This window comes from Loa loa, assembly GCF_000183805.2.
Source record: "Loa loa unplaced genomic scaffold supercont3.444, whole genome shotgun sequence".
Classification (NCBI taxonomy): Eukaryota; Metazoa; Nematoda; class Chromadorea; order Rhabditida; family Onchocercidae; genus Loa; species Loa loa.
This window is the reverse complement of record NW_018108624.1, coordinates 29,306-44,357: the sequence shown is the minus strand read 5'-3', so window position 1 is coordinate 44,357 and position 15,052 is coordinate 29,306. Positions and strand designations below refer to the sequence as shown.

Genomic DNA, 15,052 nt, shown 5'->3' with positions numbered 1-15,052 from the left:
GACTTTTCGTTTATTAGATTTATTTGTTGCACTTTAAATTTTGTGAGGATTTGGTAATATGCTATTTCATACTGTCAGAGAAAAGTATTGAAAACTTTTCAGTTTGATTTTCTCCTGCATTTATTCATTTTTTACTTCTTTCAAGAGGATCGGGAAACACTCATTCAGATAAATGTTTTCGCAATACATTATCTCTTCAGTTAGTTTTATGTTGTCATCTATGAATCACTACTAGAAAAGATCTGGTTTTACCTTTGCCTTGGTTGTCTTGCTTTTTTGTTGTCTAATTTCTCTTTCTTCGACTGTCCTGCTTGTCATATTTTTGTGTGGAATTTGATGTGACGTGTTATTATGCTGAACAACAAATAGGTGTGTTACAAACTGGATTTGTTTAGAAAATACTAGCAAAATGTCTCTTTCTGTAGAACTAGGAAATCCTTATTGATTGTACCTGCTTGCTCGGTTTCAGCACATTTTGTCAATAAATTGTTGGTTGGTGAAGCAAATAAAACCTTCCTCCAAGTGCATGTTTTGAACAGTTGTGACCAAATCGCATGTTTTCAACACAAATGATCTTGCTTCTATTACCTCCTTAATTTCTTCAAGAAGTGCACTTGTCTTCGGTCATTTGATTAGTTTACACATCTTACATGTATTTTTGTGCTGTACTGTTTGAAATTCCTTTCCTTGTGCTTTAGTAAATGGTTCCGTAGTATTGATCCGTCCTTTTTTGACTGTGCCAATCTTTAATGGCCAAGATTCCTCTCTTATGGGTTCTTGCTTATCAGTTGTGAATTGACTATATATTTTCGAGTCTTTACTAGAATTTCGAAAGTTAACTTTATAACTGTGTATTCTCGATTTCAGTCAACTTTTTGAAAATCGATCTAGTTGGAGTTTTGAAGAATGTTTGACAGAGCTGGAGTTCTTTCATTTTGCGTTCGCTGGGATATGTTAGTTGCGTATTTACATCATGAGTTTTAACTGTAACTAACTGCGAAAAACACTAAAAATCCACTTGAACTGGATGAAGGAACTGGGGGTAGTAACTTGCCCTGCGAAGGAAAAATGTTTAGGGAAATAGCTTTTTAGTTAGTGTTTCTTTTCATGAAACAGTACGGTATGAAATTAAGTGGTGCTTTTTGATTGCGCTGCTAAAATGTTCCCTTTTTTTTGCAGTTATATCGTTGGTTTCTTTCATCTCTGCTGTTAGGAAAGCTTATGAAATGCAAAGGTTTGTTTTATTTCATCATAACATAAGATCTAGTGGATCGTATCGTAAGCTTCCTGTGGTGAAGTATAATTTGGTTTAATTCATTGCTGCTTTAAACTCTGAGGCACGTTGAAGTTATTATATCGTAGTTTGCCAGTCAAATTATTTCCCAGTTATATAAGAAAATACGCTGCTATTAAATAAGTCTGAACATGCTAGTACAAGTACATGGTGTCCCAGTGATTTCATAGGGTTTTTGATGATCTGATAACTTTATTTTATCAGAAACCGAACTTGTGTCGCAAAACTTGTGTTTATTCTTTTCGACAAGGAGAGATGCTTGAAATCAGTTTGTAATTAAGATGTTTATTTTACAACTTGTCCTTATGTTAATGCGTCACCTCTGTAGTTCATGAATTTCAGACATTTGGTATCTCTAAATGCTTGGGTTATGCTGCTGTTGATGCGGCTTGCTTATGCAGAACATAAGTGTGTTTGGGTACATGGCACCGTACGTTGCCATAAGGATCCTTCGAAAAATTTGAATGTTGAAATACGAGTTTATGATCGAGATGGGCTATCAATTGCCAAGATTATTGATCCTGATGATTTAATGGGGTTAGTTGACAAATTCTGGCCACCTTTGCTTTGGAGCTGAGAATTCCCCTAATATGTCCGTTCAAAGCACCATCGATACAGGTATATATGGTAAGAATCACTTGGAAAAGCATGTATTAATCAACAACGTATCATTTATATTCTAAAATCTTCGGCTTATTTTGCTTGGTCGACTGGTCTTGCTAGCCTTTATTGTAATTTTGAACCTACCGGTGTGCTTTTTTATAATCATCGACGCTTTAAACTACTTCAAAACTTGGACTTCGTTTCGTAGCATTTAAGGGATGAAAATGAAAGGAACGATGAATTGATTAGAAAATATTGAGAACAAGTCAAATTGTGAGGATTTTGCAATAGAGACGAGCAAATTTGTGCAATAGGTCATGTAAGCAAGGTTTCACAGAGCGTCGTCGACTTGTTTGCAGTTTTGGCTAATGCAAATCAGGTGAAGTAAAGCAATCTGCGCGTTTCACTAGGAAGGACGCGGTGCTGTTCATTATCGACACGCAAATTACATGGGGATTGAACTAGTAGTAATTGGCGTATCGAGTCCCTCTGAGGTCTCCTTTCATTTATCTGAATAACTCCTGTTGCTCTTGTTTTGATTTCCCAAGCCTTATTTACACTTTTATTTGAGTTACTAATCATATTCGATTTTTCTTGTGTAGAGAAACGTCGCTGCTATCTGCAAATTTCATATTATAATAACGTACAAGAATCGGTATTTCAAGTTTCTCTCTGCTTCTCTCTTTCAATTTCAGAATTTTCAATTTTCGGGATATTTGTACATGGAATTCACGTGTTTAACACTGAAAAAAATTAGTCGTTACTTTTATTCCTTTTATTTATGTTTGGAAAAAAAAGTGAGTTGGTTTTGTTTGTGAAGAAGTTTCATCACTAATTCTTGGTAATTTTTACTGGTTTTCAGCTTTGTTCCCTTGCAAAAATAGGAATGATATCTCAATCCCAAAATTTTTATTACTAGATTTCGTAAAGAGTCTCGTTACAGTAAAAATAGTGTCTTTGGTTTTTGTTTAAATCATTTTCATTATCGCCTAATTGCGTGTTCTTGCTTTTGCAAACGCTATTGATTATTTTTATAAATCCTTACAATGCATTTTTGGCTTTACTTTCATAGCACTCCGTCATCTCGTTCTATAAGTAAGTCATGAGCTCTAAACCTTTGCTGTGTTACAATGAATGTCATTTCTAGCAGAATTGATACGAATGCTAAAATGTTATCAGCCACTTTTAACATTTCTTATGCAGCTCCCACTTTTGTGGAGGGGTTCATTTTATTAGCTCTCACATGTAAAGATCAACTTAAAAAGAGATCAAAATTGGGCCAGGAAAAGGCTATGAAAGAACTGAGTGCGCATACGACATTTCTCACCTGCTGAAAAGAAAACCTATCATGTAATAGATCAGATGAAACAATATGATTGCTGATATTATAACTCTTTGCGCTAGTATCAAAAGACTTGTCTTAAGGAGATATGAGAAATTAGTTGATATTCGTGCAAGGAAAATTACATGACATTATTTTTAATTTGTTATTCCTAATTTCAAGCTGAATAACTGCACCTTTCCTTTTGTATATTGAAAAGTGTGGCGCCTTCCGATCCTTGAAAACGCTGCAGTGCTTTGCTATGCTATGTTTGCAGTGTTCATCTTAATAGATGCGTAAACCTTTAAATAAAGTTCGTTCGGTATCAATTCATGATAATACAGCTATTTGAATTATGAGTGCAATAAATTTTCTTTGTGTTTTCTCCTCTTCTTAGCGAGTTTAATTTTATTTATTTAGAGTGACGTTCACAAACGAAGACGGTTCGTTCCAGCTAGATGGATGTGGTGAGGACATTGATTGGATTCCTGGTATTCCAAACAATCCGGAACCCTATTTACAAATATTACATTATTGCAATAGCCAAATGGGCGAAACTATGAGGCTACCACCATTCAAAACTTTTGTGCCAAAGACATATGAAATCGGTACAATTAATCTCGACCCATTAATTGGAGTTTCACCTGCTAAAAACAATACTGAATTGATGAGTTGAGTTTTCAAGGTTTATATGCAGTGCTTATGAAATTTTCTGTGCTATGAAAATAATCATTTCAAATTTAATGGCCAATGTAAATGATATGATACATGTATCCACTTGAAATTCCTTTTTTTTTTAGTGCACTTCTGAAATGGAAGACTGATGGAGAATACCTATTCAGGACTTCAGATTACCATATACATTAGCGGGTTTCTCGAACCCACTTTTAGTATCCTTGCAAATAACAGCACATTTTATTCATCTTGTTTTCCCTCTTTTCGCTTTTTTTTTGTTTTGTTTTGATATCTTCCAGACTGGCAGTTCTCACATTACTTATAAAATCTGTTGAACTGCAGCTCATATTTTACATTACCACTTTTCGTCTTGGGACTTTTTATTTAAGGTTCAAATATCAATAAATTGGTGTGTTGAGTTCACTGTCATTTTTGCAACTTTCTGTTAATAAAAAAAAATCCTTACTTTATCAGAATCAAGTGAAATAGCTGGAAGGCTCAAGATTCAGTTCCGCTCTAATAACGATTTTGTGGGCCTTACTGCTAGTGGCGATATCGTTTTCTGGAAACTTTGTAAACAGGACACAGTAAATATACTTCTACTTACCCGTTGTCAGAGTAACCTCTCAGTCTCAGTCTTGCAATAACAAATAGAGTTGAATGTAGGAATACTTTTTTCCTAGTCGCTTAGTAGTGCTGCATTTCACGTTGTGATCATCTTTATTCTTAATAGTATTTCCTTTTCATTTCCCGTCAGCGTTATATTGCTGTATCGCTCAGTCTTGCAATACTATTCCTATTCACATTTGCTCGCCAACCATAGAGTGATATTCTGTTTCTGCTTCATCACTTACAAATTATTCAACGCAGTACACTTCTCCGTTGAATAACGACAGGAGCAGTTCTTGGTATTTTCTGAAAACATGTCCGCCTAAATAAAAATATGTAAAGTTACGATGTTTTGGTGGAAGTGTTTACTAGCAGAAGGTTCTTGCTACACTGAAAATGAATTCTGAGATGTGAATTATTCTTGTTCGTTGGTGGAATGCTTTTGATAGCACCATCGGATTTCAAACTTGCGCTGCCGCAACATCAGTCATCGCTTAGATTCCAGGAATATGTTCCAGTGCATTTTGGATAGGCTAAGAAATTTATCTTCACTGGAACGTTACGAATATAAGTGCTTGAACTTCAGTTCTCTCACTACATGAGAGTTAATTCAATGGCAGTTTCCTTTAATTTTAGAGATTGCTGCTATTACAAATCTTCTAATTTGAGTGGTCCTAATTCCAAGTTTTATTCCTTACTCATATGCGTTCGACTGGATGTAATAGTTCAAAATTTCATTTCAAAACTCACAAGAAGCTTGGTTCAAAAAACCGAACCTCTTTCACAGTTATTATGGAACCAAGGCGATGAAGCATTGGGCAGAACTTCTGTTCCAATCGAACGATGAAATAAGCTGTGATAAATTGATAATGTTTTATTTGTATGTGCAAACAAGTTAACCAATGATACAATGTGGTAGGTGTACTTCCCGGAAATGTTGTAATCACAGCAACCCTGCTGCACCACGAACATTGTCCAGCAATTATTTATACACTTTTAATTGTGAAGTTCCTTTCTCCACCGTAATTCTTTTATCTTTGAGTGGGCGTATTTGTTTATATTCCCGATAAGCCTACAAAAGCGATCGTTTTTGCAACAGGAGCTCAACGGATGTAACGGTTTACCACTCAAACAGATCCCCAATGTCAAGATTGTGATATAGGAAGAAATTTTATGAAAAATGGGTGATTCGTTTGGATAGGGGTGGCATCTATGAGGCTTCGTTTAATGACAGTTGTTGAATCGAGATTTAGGTAGATGCCATTGAATTTATGAGCAACAGAATATTTTGTTCGTGGAATTCATTTGCGGAACTATTAACGTTAACTTCTGTTTTCTTTTTTTTTTCTAGGAGAAAGTACTGGATAGAATTATTTCAATACTGGTAACAAGCAGATTCAGCCTGACGGTTCGATGTCTGTGTGTATATCCTAATTATGTTAAAATGGGCTATGGTAGGAAGAACATCAAGAGTGGTGCTGTAATCGGGCATTAAAACTTGTTATCGATGTGCTCTCTCATTATGCCTTTGTGTATCACGTCACAGAAAGAATGAGAAATGGTTTTGACTTTGTTTTGCTGCTTTTAAAAAGGACTTTTATATCGATGTTGAGTGGTTTGTTTTGCAAGTTGGCAGGAAGAGAATGATGTGTGTATAGAGGGTTAACTGTGGTTATCAACAAGTATCATTTTATTTGATAGCAGTTCTGATAACTGGAAATAACGTTACGGGCACTTCACCCGCCCTTTTATTTGATGTTTCCTCGAACATACGCAAGGAATATTTGTAGGTTTGCTTACTGTTGATAGCATTTATCGTTATTTGGATTTCTAGAAGCGACCATATTCTCAGCTGTTATCTTCAACAACATCAAAATGCGAATTGGACCATTTCTCGATCTGCAGGTTTGAGCTTGGTCGCATAGCTTTCTTATTGCACATACTCAACTGTTGACGATCGCTTGGTTTCCAACAAGTCCCTTTCACTGTTATTGAGATATTGACTCCTTTTCTGAAGCATTCTTCAACTAATCATTCTGCTCACTTTTTCGTCGATGTCTTTATTGTTGTAAGAGTTGTCTGAATCACTTTTGCTGTCTTCTCAGTACATCAAAATATTGCACTAGAGATCAACAGTTCTTTGTATATTGTGTTAATACAGTGTCTTTAGTCGTTCATTCGATTTTAAATTAAAAAAATGACTTTTTGTTTCATCACGGATTGCTGATTTGCTGTTGTTTCTGTGTGTAACTCACAGACTTCGTTCTTACCCGTATAGTATAATTTGGTTGAAGCTCAGAATGTTCGTAATGATAACGAAAGTTCTACTAGATATGATGTAACTCACAAATCGTTGATTTACTGCTTAATCTCACCCAAGATAGTACACTTCGAAATGCAAACATTACGGACAGTTTCTTTACTCATATTCTTAAGAATATGATGCTCGAATGCAAATAAAGTTCACATCATTTTGTTGATAATAAGAATATTTTTATAGAAGTCCTGCGTCCATTTCCTGAAGTTACTCCTGGACTTGATTTGGTTGATATTCTTTTTCATATCTATTTAAACATTCCGTTTTTCAAACTTCTTGTTTAACCAATACATGTAATGTTCCAACTTTTATCAAATCTTTTAAGGACTATGAAATTGGTGCTACAAACGTAACGTTTCAACAGCATAAAATAGGACGAGAAGAACGTGCACGAGTTCTTGGACGTCATAATGGTTTTCGAGGTTGTACTATATGGTTCACCGGATTGTCTGGTGCTGGCAAAACAACAGTTGCTTTTGCAGTGGAGAAAATTTTGACACAGGTTTGTTGTCCTTTAATTCTGTCGATCTTTCCAAATTTAGGGAGTATCTTGCACTATTTGACTGCTCTTTCAATGTATTTCATTGCAGCTTGGCATTCCTGCTTACGCTTTAGATGGCGACAATGTTCGACATGGGCTCTGCAAAAATCTTGGATTTTCCAAAGAAGAAAGACGAGAAAATATCCGTCGTGTTGCTGAAGTTGCCAAATTATTCGCTGATATGGGCATTGTTGTTCTGGCATCATTCATTAGTCCATATAAATGTGATCGAGATGATGCAAGATCTATTCATAATCAGGTAAACAATCAATGTTACTATAGTACTATTTTGGAAGCTAGACATGATTTATAGTTTCAACAAAAAACTTTCATTTCCAGGATAATCTTGCCTTCTTTGAAGTGTACGTGAATACACCACTGAGAATTTGTGAACTTCGCGATCCTAAAAGTAAGTTTTGCCTCGACTCAGTGGCCAAAACTAAAGTTTTATAGGACTTTTCATTTCTACCAAACTTTTTAGACTTAGATCTCTATGGAAATAAATATGCTCGAACAGTTCATCATATTGTAGATTTGTATAAGAAAGCACGTTCCGGAGAGCTGAAAGGATTTACAGGGATTGATAGTGTCTATGAGGCACCAGAAAAACCGGATCTTATACTTGAATCAGGCGTTGAATCGGAAGCTGAATCCGTTAGGAAAGTACTGGATTTTTTATTGCAAAAGGTAACCAAATCTTTCGTTTTCAACTAAAATAAATTTTTTGTTAACTTCATTTTGTTACCAATTAAAAACGAATTTGTTTCACAAAGATATACCAAAAATCTCCTGCATGTTTTTATGAAAAGTGGGCCCATTACATTTGCAGAATGTTTTGCCTGTAAAAGCTTATCAGCAGATTTCTGGACCACCTATACGAGAACTATACGTTGATGAAGAATCGAAAGACAAATTACTTGAGCGTATGAACTCTCTTCCAAGGGTGCATTTGACCAAAATTGATTTGGAGTGGTTACAGGTTTCATTGTTTTCTTCCCTTAAATGGAGTAATAGAGATTCATCTATACTTTCTGTACCTTGGCATGAAATTCAAATAATATTCAAATAATAATTCAAATAATAAGAGTCATTAACAGTTCTGGTTTATTATGACATTGTTATGCTGTTTGCTGTATTTCGTGTTTTTAGGTGTTGGCTGAAGGCTGGGCATCTCCTTTGCCTGGATTTATGCGTGAACGTCAATACTTGCAATGTTTGCATCATGGTCTCCTTCTGGATTTAAAAAAAAATGTTTTACCCCCGATCTATCTCAGCCAGAAGACACTGAAGAAGATTCACTTTGGTCACTTAATGAACCACTGAATCAATCGATACCAATCGTATTACCGATCAACGATGACACAAAAATCAAGCTCATGGATGGTTGGCATTTTTTTCTGTATGCTGTACTGGTTGGCTTAGTTTGGCGTATATCATATTTGGACTATGTCGAAAACACAGCATCATATTAAAACTTCTTCATGATATGTGAAACTTTTCGAGGACATTCTATCAGTCCCGAAATTGCTCTTGTATACAACAATGACGTTGTTGCTGTTGTGATGGATGGCGAAATATTTGAACATAGGAAAGAGGAACGTATTGCACGCCAGTTCGGTATCATCGATCCTCGGCATCCTGCAATAAAACGGATTTTGGAAAGTGGGGACTGGTTACTTGGTGGTGATGTGCAGGTTTTTTTGATGCATCGTTTGATTCCGTCTCTTCATATCATATATTTTTAAAACCACAGTTTTTCACTTCATATCACTAATAATGGAACTTTGAGCTAATTGTCATCCTGCTAGAAATTAATTCTTTTTTGAAGCAGAAGTTTAAATCTCGAAATTTCTTCATCCAGTAAATTCAGGTGCTAAAACGAATTCAATACAACGATGGTTTGGATTGCTACAGGATGTCACCATTAGAGCTTCGAAATATTTTTGCGAAAGCCAATTGCGATGCAGTTTTTGCTTTTCAATTACGAAATCCTATTCATAATGGCCATGCACTTCTTATGCAAAACACAAGAGAACAGCTGCTGACAAAGTACAAAAATCCCATGTTGTTACTTCATCCATTGGGTGGTTGGACAAAAGTTTGTCTTTTTTATGTTTTTTAGTGATTAGTATAATGCAGATTTTTGATTTTTTTTGAGCGAATACAAATTTCTTTGAGATTTGGGTCTATGCTAAGCTTTCATTTCTTTTTTAATCATAAAACTGAAAAAGAAATTCGTCACTCGAACTTTTATGCGATTACAATTTTCAGGAAGATGATGTGCCGCTAGATGTGCGCATGAGACAGTATGATGCAGTTTTAGCGGAAGGTATTTTAGATCCAGAATGGACCGTCCTTGCTATCTTTCCTTCCCCAATGTTATATGCTGGACCGACTGAGGTGGGGATTTTTACTTTTCTTTTTTTGATTGCAATATATTTGGTTTTATAGTCACCAACTTCAGGTACAGTGGCACGCTAGAGCTCGATTAGCAGCGGGCGTTTCAACTTACATAGTAGGACGAGATCCTGCAGGCATCCAGCACCCCGAAACTGGAAATTATTTGTATGATCCGACACATGGTTCGAAAGTTAGCTTTAATTATTGCAATCGATTATTAATGGTTCACTTATTACTGCTATGTTGTAGGTAACAATATTTGAGGAGCAATAGATGTCTAATTATAAATCATTGATTAATTTTCAAGGTACTATCTATGGCTCCTGGTCTGCTAGATTTGAACATAGTACCATTTCGCATAGCTGCGTATGATAAAACGAAAGGTAAAATGGCATTTTTTGATCCTTCACGAAGTGATGACTTCAAGTTTATAAGTGGAACGAAAATGCGATCATATGCTCGTAATGGCATTGAACCACCAGAGGGTTTCATGGCTCCTAAGGCTTGGAAGGTAATTACATAGTTTGTGAGTACGTTTTTGCCTTTCATGTTGCTGCGTTCTTAAATCTACACGGATTACCTTGTTTTATTTTTGCTTGTCATCATTTCTAGACCATTGCAGATTCTGTCATCTTATTATCAGGAAATGGCAATGAAGCAAACTGAAAATAATCAGTAACGCTGTTGTTGATAACTGGACATTATTTTGGTTGGTAGGTTATATGGTTTTTTGTGGGTGATGTTCATTTATGTTTCATATTGCAGGATGTTTGGAACATTTTTCAAGATGGTTTGTTAAAGAAATATTATCCATTTTGAAAAATAAGGTGGGTCATAATTATATTGCTGTGTCGGTTGCCAGTATGCGAAATGTCTATCACTATCATATTGACAACAGCGTGCAAAATAAGACTCGGTTAGGTGACATCTACTTTTTGAATAGTCATTGCTGCAAGGAGGGAAAAGTTTTTTCTTAGTATGATAAAATGGTTTTTATATTGAGTGTTATTACCATTTGTCGTACAGATCATAGAAATGCGAACAAAAATAAGATGGGAAATCAAAAGAGTAGATATTGTCGTTGGTACCACTTTTTTTTTCGGTTACGTTGTCGCTTTGTCTTTGTAGTTAATAATACATTGAGGATGATGCAATTATTTAAATATCTATAATCTTGAGGTATCCTGCACAGTAATAGATTAATGTCTTTTCATTTATTAAAAATCTAGTAATAAACTGCTTGTACAGTATTTCGATACAGTCTGTATATCCATGTTCTGAACTCTCTCCATATAATTGAATTTTGTTACTTCGTATGTTTTGCTGGTCCCTATTATTGTGCTTTAAGTCCCTAACTTCCCATATACTTGTTTACTGATGCAGTTTGGAAGGATTTTGTAAAAGGATGAAATAACACCACAATACAGTAAAACCAGTTATTTCAAGGATTTCCTGTATAAGTCTTGGTTTTTACAATCCCCTGATGAACTTTTAAAACACGGAACAAGTTGCAAGGTTACTTGAAAAACCGAATAAATTATGATGCAGGCAGCAAAAGAATTAATCTTACACAGTTGATGTATTTGTCAGGCACATCGTTTGTACTGTCGTTACTGGATTGAAGTACTTATTTACTTTGCATTCCATACATCCCTATGTGTCCTTTTAAAAGCTGTTTTGTTTAGTTGAAGTTTCTGTCATCTTTAACTTTCACTTCCAGTTATTTCCCTCCTGTTTTTTCTGTGTATCGTTTATTGCTAGGGTTTTATTTGCTTAAAGGATAATGATCTTCTATAGGATGAACTGTATTCAGATTTTGTTGCTTTCGATTTACGGATATACTTGCGTTTTTAGTATAAAAGAATGTGGATAACTTGATTATGTATCTATTCTGGATCAGGGCTAAAGGTTTCCGTTTGGTTTGAGATTCAAGAGTAGACCGTCTTAAAATACTAAAATCAATATTCACTTACGGGATTGTTTGACTAAATTAAAAACGTTTGGTTTAGTACTCCCGAGTAGTGCATAATTAACTTCATTTTTATCCTAGAGCTGTATTAGGGAGCAAAACTTATCCAGAATACATATGAAAGGTGATCTCTTTATATGCGATCTGATTCCATGGATGATTGATTGGAAATTCTCTGCATTTTGCTGAAGTCAATTGCTCTGCTTTAGTGTTTTTCTTTTTCAGTTGGGGCTAAATTGTATTGCTTACATCATAAACTACTGATATCCTTCATCATCAGAACATAATCTGGTCAGTACTGCAAGTCAATCACTGTATTGTCCTCTGAAAATCCGTTTATCTCATCATCGGTCAACTATTTTAAAATTTCAAGTTCTTTGTAAATCTTTCAAGTTTTTGAACTCTTCAGTGGCAGAGTATTACTTTGTTTTTCTTTGAAATTGTATTTCAAATACGAAGCTGGATGCAGTGAGGGTTCTGGCAATTACTTATGATTTGGTTGCATAGCAAGTACTGATACATTATGATGCAATGGAAAGATACTAGAGTTATAAAAGTAGTGATGACAGTAATGCTTAATGTTTAAGGATTACTCTGCTTTGTTAGCTGCTTTCTAACATAAACTTTCCCAGAAGTGCCAGTAATTGTTTTATTGGATGTCTGACGTTGTCTGATAAGAACAATGTTGATATTGGATGAAGATGTATTAATAAATTTTTTATGATATACAATGTCTCTCTCACTGAATACTGGTCAAACGCATATCGTTTGCTTTCCAGAAGCGGCATTAGCCTGCATCGTTCAACTTTTGAATTGATTACTGACAAGATTCATGTAGATCTTTTTGCCCTAGAGAAATTAAAAAGCTGGGATCTATCTTAATTGCTGGTCAAAAGAAGATGTCATTATGCTTATTTCATATTGGAGTTTTCCTTGTAAGCAAATGATTCTTATCAACCGAAGCTGACATCTAGCTAGAAAACGTTTCAAAATGAATGACTTGTTTTTGACAACTGAGTATTGAGAATTGGTACTTGGAATGAATCTTTTTTTCAACTTCATGTAATTTCCACAGAGTAAATTCACAAGCTATTCTTTACTACTAATAGACTGGTGTTATCAATCTTACATAAGATGCATGTTTTCACGTAGTGTTCATAGAACAAAGTCCTGAAAAAGTGGCTTTTGCAATCCTCTATCTATATGCACTTTAATCAGAAAGATTTTCGCGTGGTGCTATGTTCTGACCATATTTACTCTGATGGTTTATCACATTACACCCAAGTTCAATCTCATTGGTTTCTTTTCTTTCTTTTTCTTTGATAACAGTGTTTGCAAAAATTTTAAGTCTGTAAAGAGTTTTTCATAGTGAAATGTTCTCTGTTTGCTCATTTTTCGTTTCCTATTTTTTGCACTTTAATTACATTCAAATGTAAATAACTTCCCTAAAATTGTTATTGCTTCTATTTGTTTTTATTTTCATGCAAATGTTTTGTTAAAATAAATTTTTCCTCAGTCTCGTTCTGATTCAATCCAATTCAGTTCCATACCAAACTTCAGTATCACCACAGCATTTGCTGATGATATTTCTGCCGCCACTTTTCGAATAACAGATGGGATGCAAAACTTGAAAGTAAGAATACAAACTAATGCAGTTACAGCAAATTGTATGTATGATTTTCCTGAAAATTTGCTAGTTATGACGATCATAACGTCCTAAGACCTCAGGAATCTAAAGCGATCATAATTTTAAAAAAATAGTGCAAAATATCGCTATTGGCTTGTGTACTTCACAATGAAACATGTTCATCAGAAAAAGTGAAGGGAATCCATCGGATATGATGTGAGAAAACTCCAACAAACGATCAGATGGATTTGGAAGTTTTCATCTCAATGATAAATTCTGGCCAGCTGTTATTTTTTCTCGCAAAGCTGACAGTTTACTTTATTATTTCCTATCATTTTGTTTTGATTTTTATGACGTTAAGTTACATGCTGATACCGTGATACCGTGTCTCCCTGAAAATAAGGGTCTTACATTATTCCTCTCCCCTTCCTCCTCTCCTCAAAAAAAAAAAACTACGGCTTATTTTCAGGGAATGTCTTACTTTGGGTAACTTATTTTCAGGGAATGTCTTACTTTGGGTAACACGGTTGTACTCCACAGAACAGCTTTTGTTTTCACCACGCAGAGAGACCAACCGTTGAGAAGCTCAGGGAGACAAGGCTGGAGGCTTGGCGCGGCTAGCAGGCACTCCCTACGGCCGCACGGAGCGACGAAGAGACCAGAGTAATGGTCGACATAGGCTGGGGATGGGCCCGAGGCCTTATCCAGTGCTTGGCGCGGCTACGGGGAGCGCGGGAGCGCAGGGACTGGTGCTGTATGTGGCTGCGGCAAGGCTGAACTAGGTCTTATTTTCAGGAGAGAGCTTCTATTAACCCCTTCCCTGAAAATGTCACTAGGGCCTGTTTTCAGAAGGATGATTTGTTTTCGGAGAAACACGGTAATACACTTTCCCATAGATTTATATTCGAGTATTTCATTTCTTCAATACCTTCAATTTACGTTAAACTCTGGAATAGCGCGTTATCAGATTAAAGTTATCTCTGTTCCTTCTCAGTTATTGCAGTTTGGAAATGGCGCATATTTAGCGTTATAAAGAAAGCATTAAATGAACAGATAAGTTCACAGCATTAATCCTTCAAGTAAATTTTTTAAAGACTCAGTTTTGCTATAACATAAGAGCAGAAAATGATGCATTAAAATTGTTCGGGCATTGATGGTGCAGCTTTTTGTACTCATTGAATTACTCATCGAGCTAATTGTATTATCGTATCGAGCTAATTCAAGCTTGCTTCACAGAACCATTCGATTATTTTTGTTCTATTATTTTCCTTTTTTGGGAATGACCGATTCTGCAATTTTCTTGTTCTGTAAAAGCTATTTTTAATACAGCACGAAATTACTATACTTTATTCGATTAACAAAATTCTTAATCGCAGTTGGCTTTTAATTCCGTTAAAGAAGTAATACCACTTGAATTTACGATCAGACATTGTCGTTCAAAAAAAGTTGAGGCATTAGGAGGATTTCGATCTATTTTCTAACCGATTTTGTTTGTCAAGGTATACTCTTATACGGTTGTTGGTATTTATTTTGGCTCGCTTCAAATTTTTTGAAATTTAGGGAGCCTTTAAATGGAATTTTATATGTTGATTTCTGCCATTATTGATCAAATACGAAGAAATTACTAGTAGTATAGCCAAAGGGTGATTCAGTCAGAAAGTTGAATGATCAGTATCTTAACCCTTTTTAAGGGCCG

At 35.3% G+C, this 15,052-nt stretch overlaps 3 protein-coding genes across 3 annotated transcripts; all 3 read left to right on the top strand.

The window, feature by feature from the left end:
• Positions 1 to 861: 861 nt before the first annotated feature.
• On the top strand, positions 862 to 4,315 carry LOAG_05621 (hypothetical protein). Its single transcript, XM_020446915.1, has 3 exons — positions 862 to 1,234; positions 1,637 to 1,831; positions 3,639 to 4,315. The coding sequence occupies exons 1-3, from the start codon at positions 1,227 to 1,229 to the stop codon at positions 3,892 to 3,894; spliced, it is 459 nt and encodes a 152-aa protein (XP_020302798.1). The 5' UTR covers positions 862 to 1,226; the 3' UTR covers positions 3,895 to 4,315.
• A 2,062-nt stretch (positions 4,316 to 6,377) lies between these two features.
• LOAG_05620 (3'-phosphoadenosine 5'-phosphosulfate synthase 2) lies at positions 6,378 to 10,439 on the top strand (the record flags this gene model as incomplete). Its single annotated transcript, XM_003141157.1, has 14 exons — positions 6,378 to 6,407; positions 7,145 to 7,321; positions 7,410 to 7,619; positions 7,700 to 7,769; positions 7,893 to 8,047; positions 8,190 to 8,339; positions 8,510 to 8,611; positions 8,635 to 8,743; positions 8,864 to 9,054; positions 9,231 to 9,458; positions 9,632 to 9,760; positions 9,825 to 9,950; positions 10,068 to 10,271; positions 10,383 to 10,439. 14 exons carry the CDS (start codon positions 6,378 to 6,380, stop codon positions 10,437 to 10,439), a joined length of 1,938 nt encoding a protein of 645 aa, XP_003141205.1.
• A 2,189-nt stretch (positions 10,440 to 12,628) lies between these two features.
• LOAG_05619 (hypothetical protein) lies at positions 12,629 to 14,138 on the top strand (the record flags this gene model as incomplete). Its single annotated transcript, XM_003141156.1, has 3 exons — positions 12,629 to 12,664; positions 13,246 to 13,362; positions 13,947 to 14,138. 3 exons carry the CDS (start codon positions 12,629 to 12,631, stop codon positions 14,136 to 14,138), a joined length of 345 nt encoding a protein of 114 aa, XP_003141204.1.
• Between the last annotated feature and the right edge of the window lie 914 nt (positions 14,139 to 15,052).

Coding starts and splice junctions, on each gene's coding strand:
- LOAG_05621 (XM_020446915.1), top strand. Junction 1,832..3,638: donor GATCCTGATGATTTAATGGG/GTTAGTTGACAA, acceptor TTATTTATTTAG/AGTGACGTTCACAAACGAAG.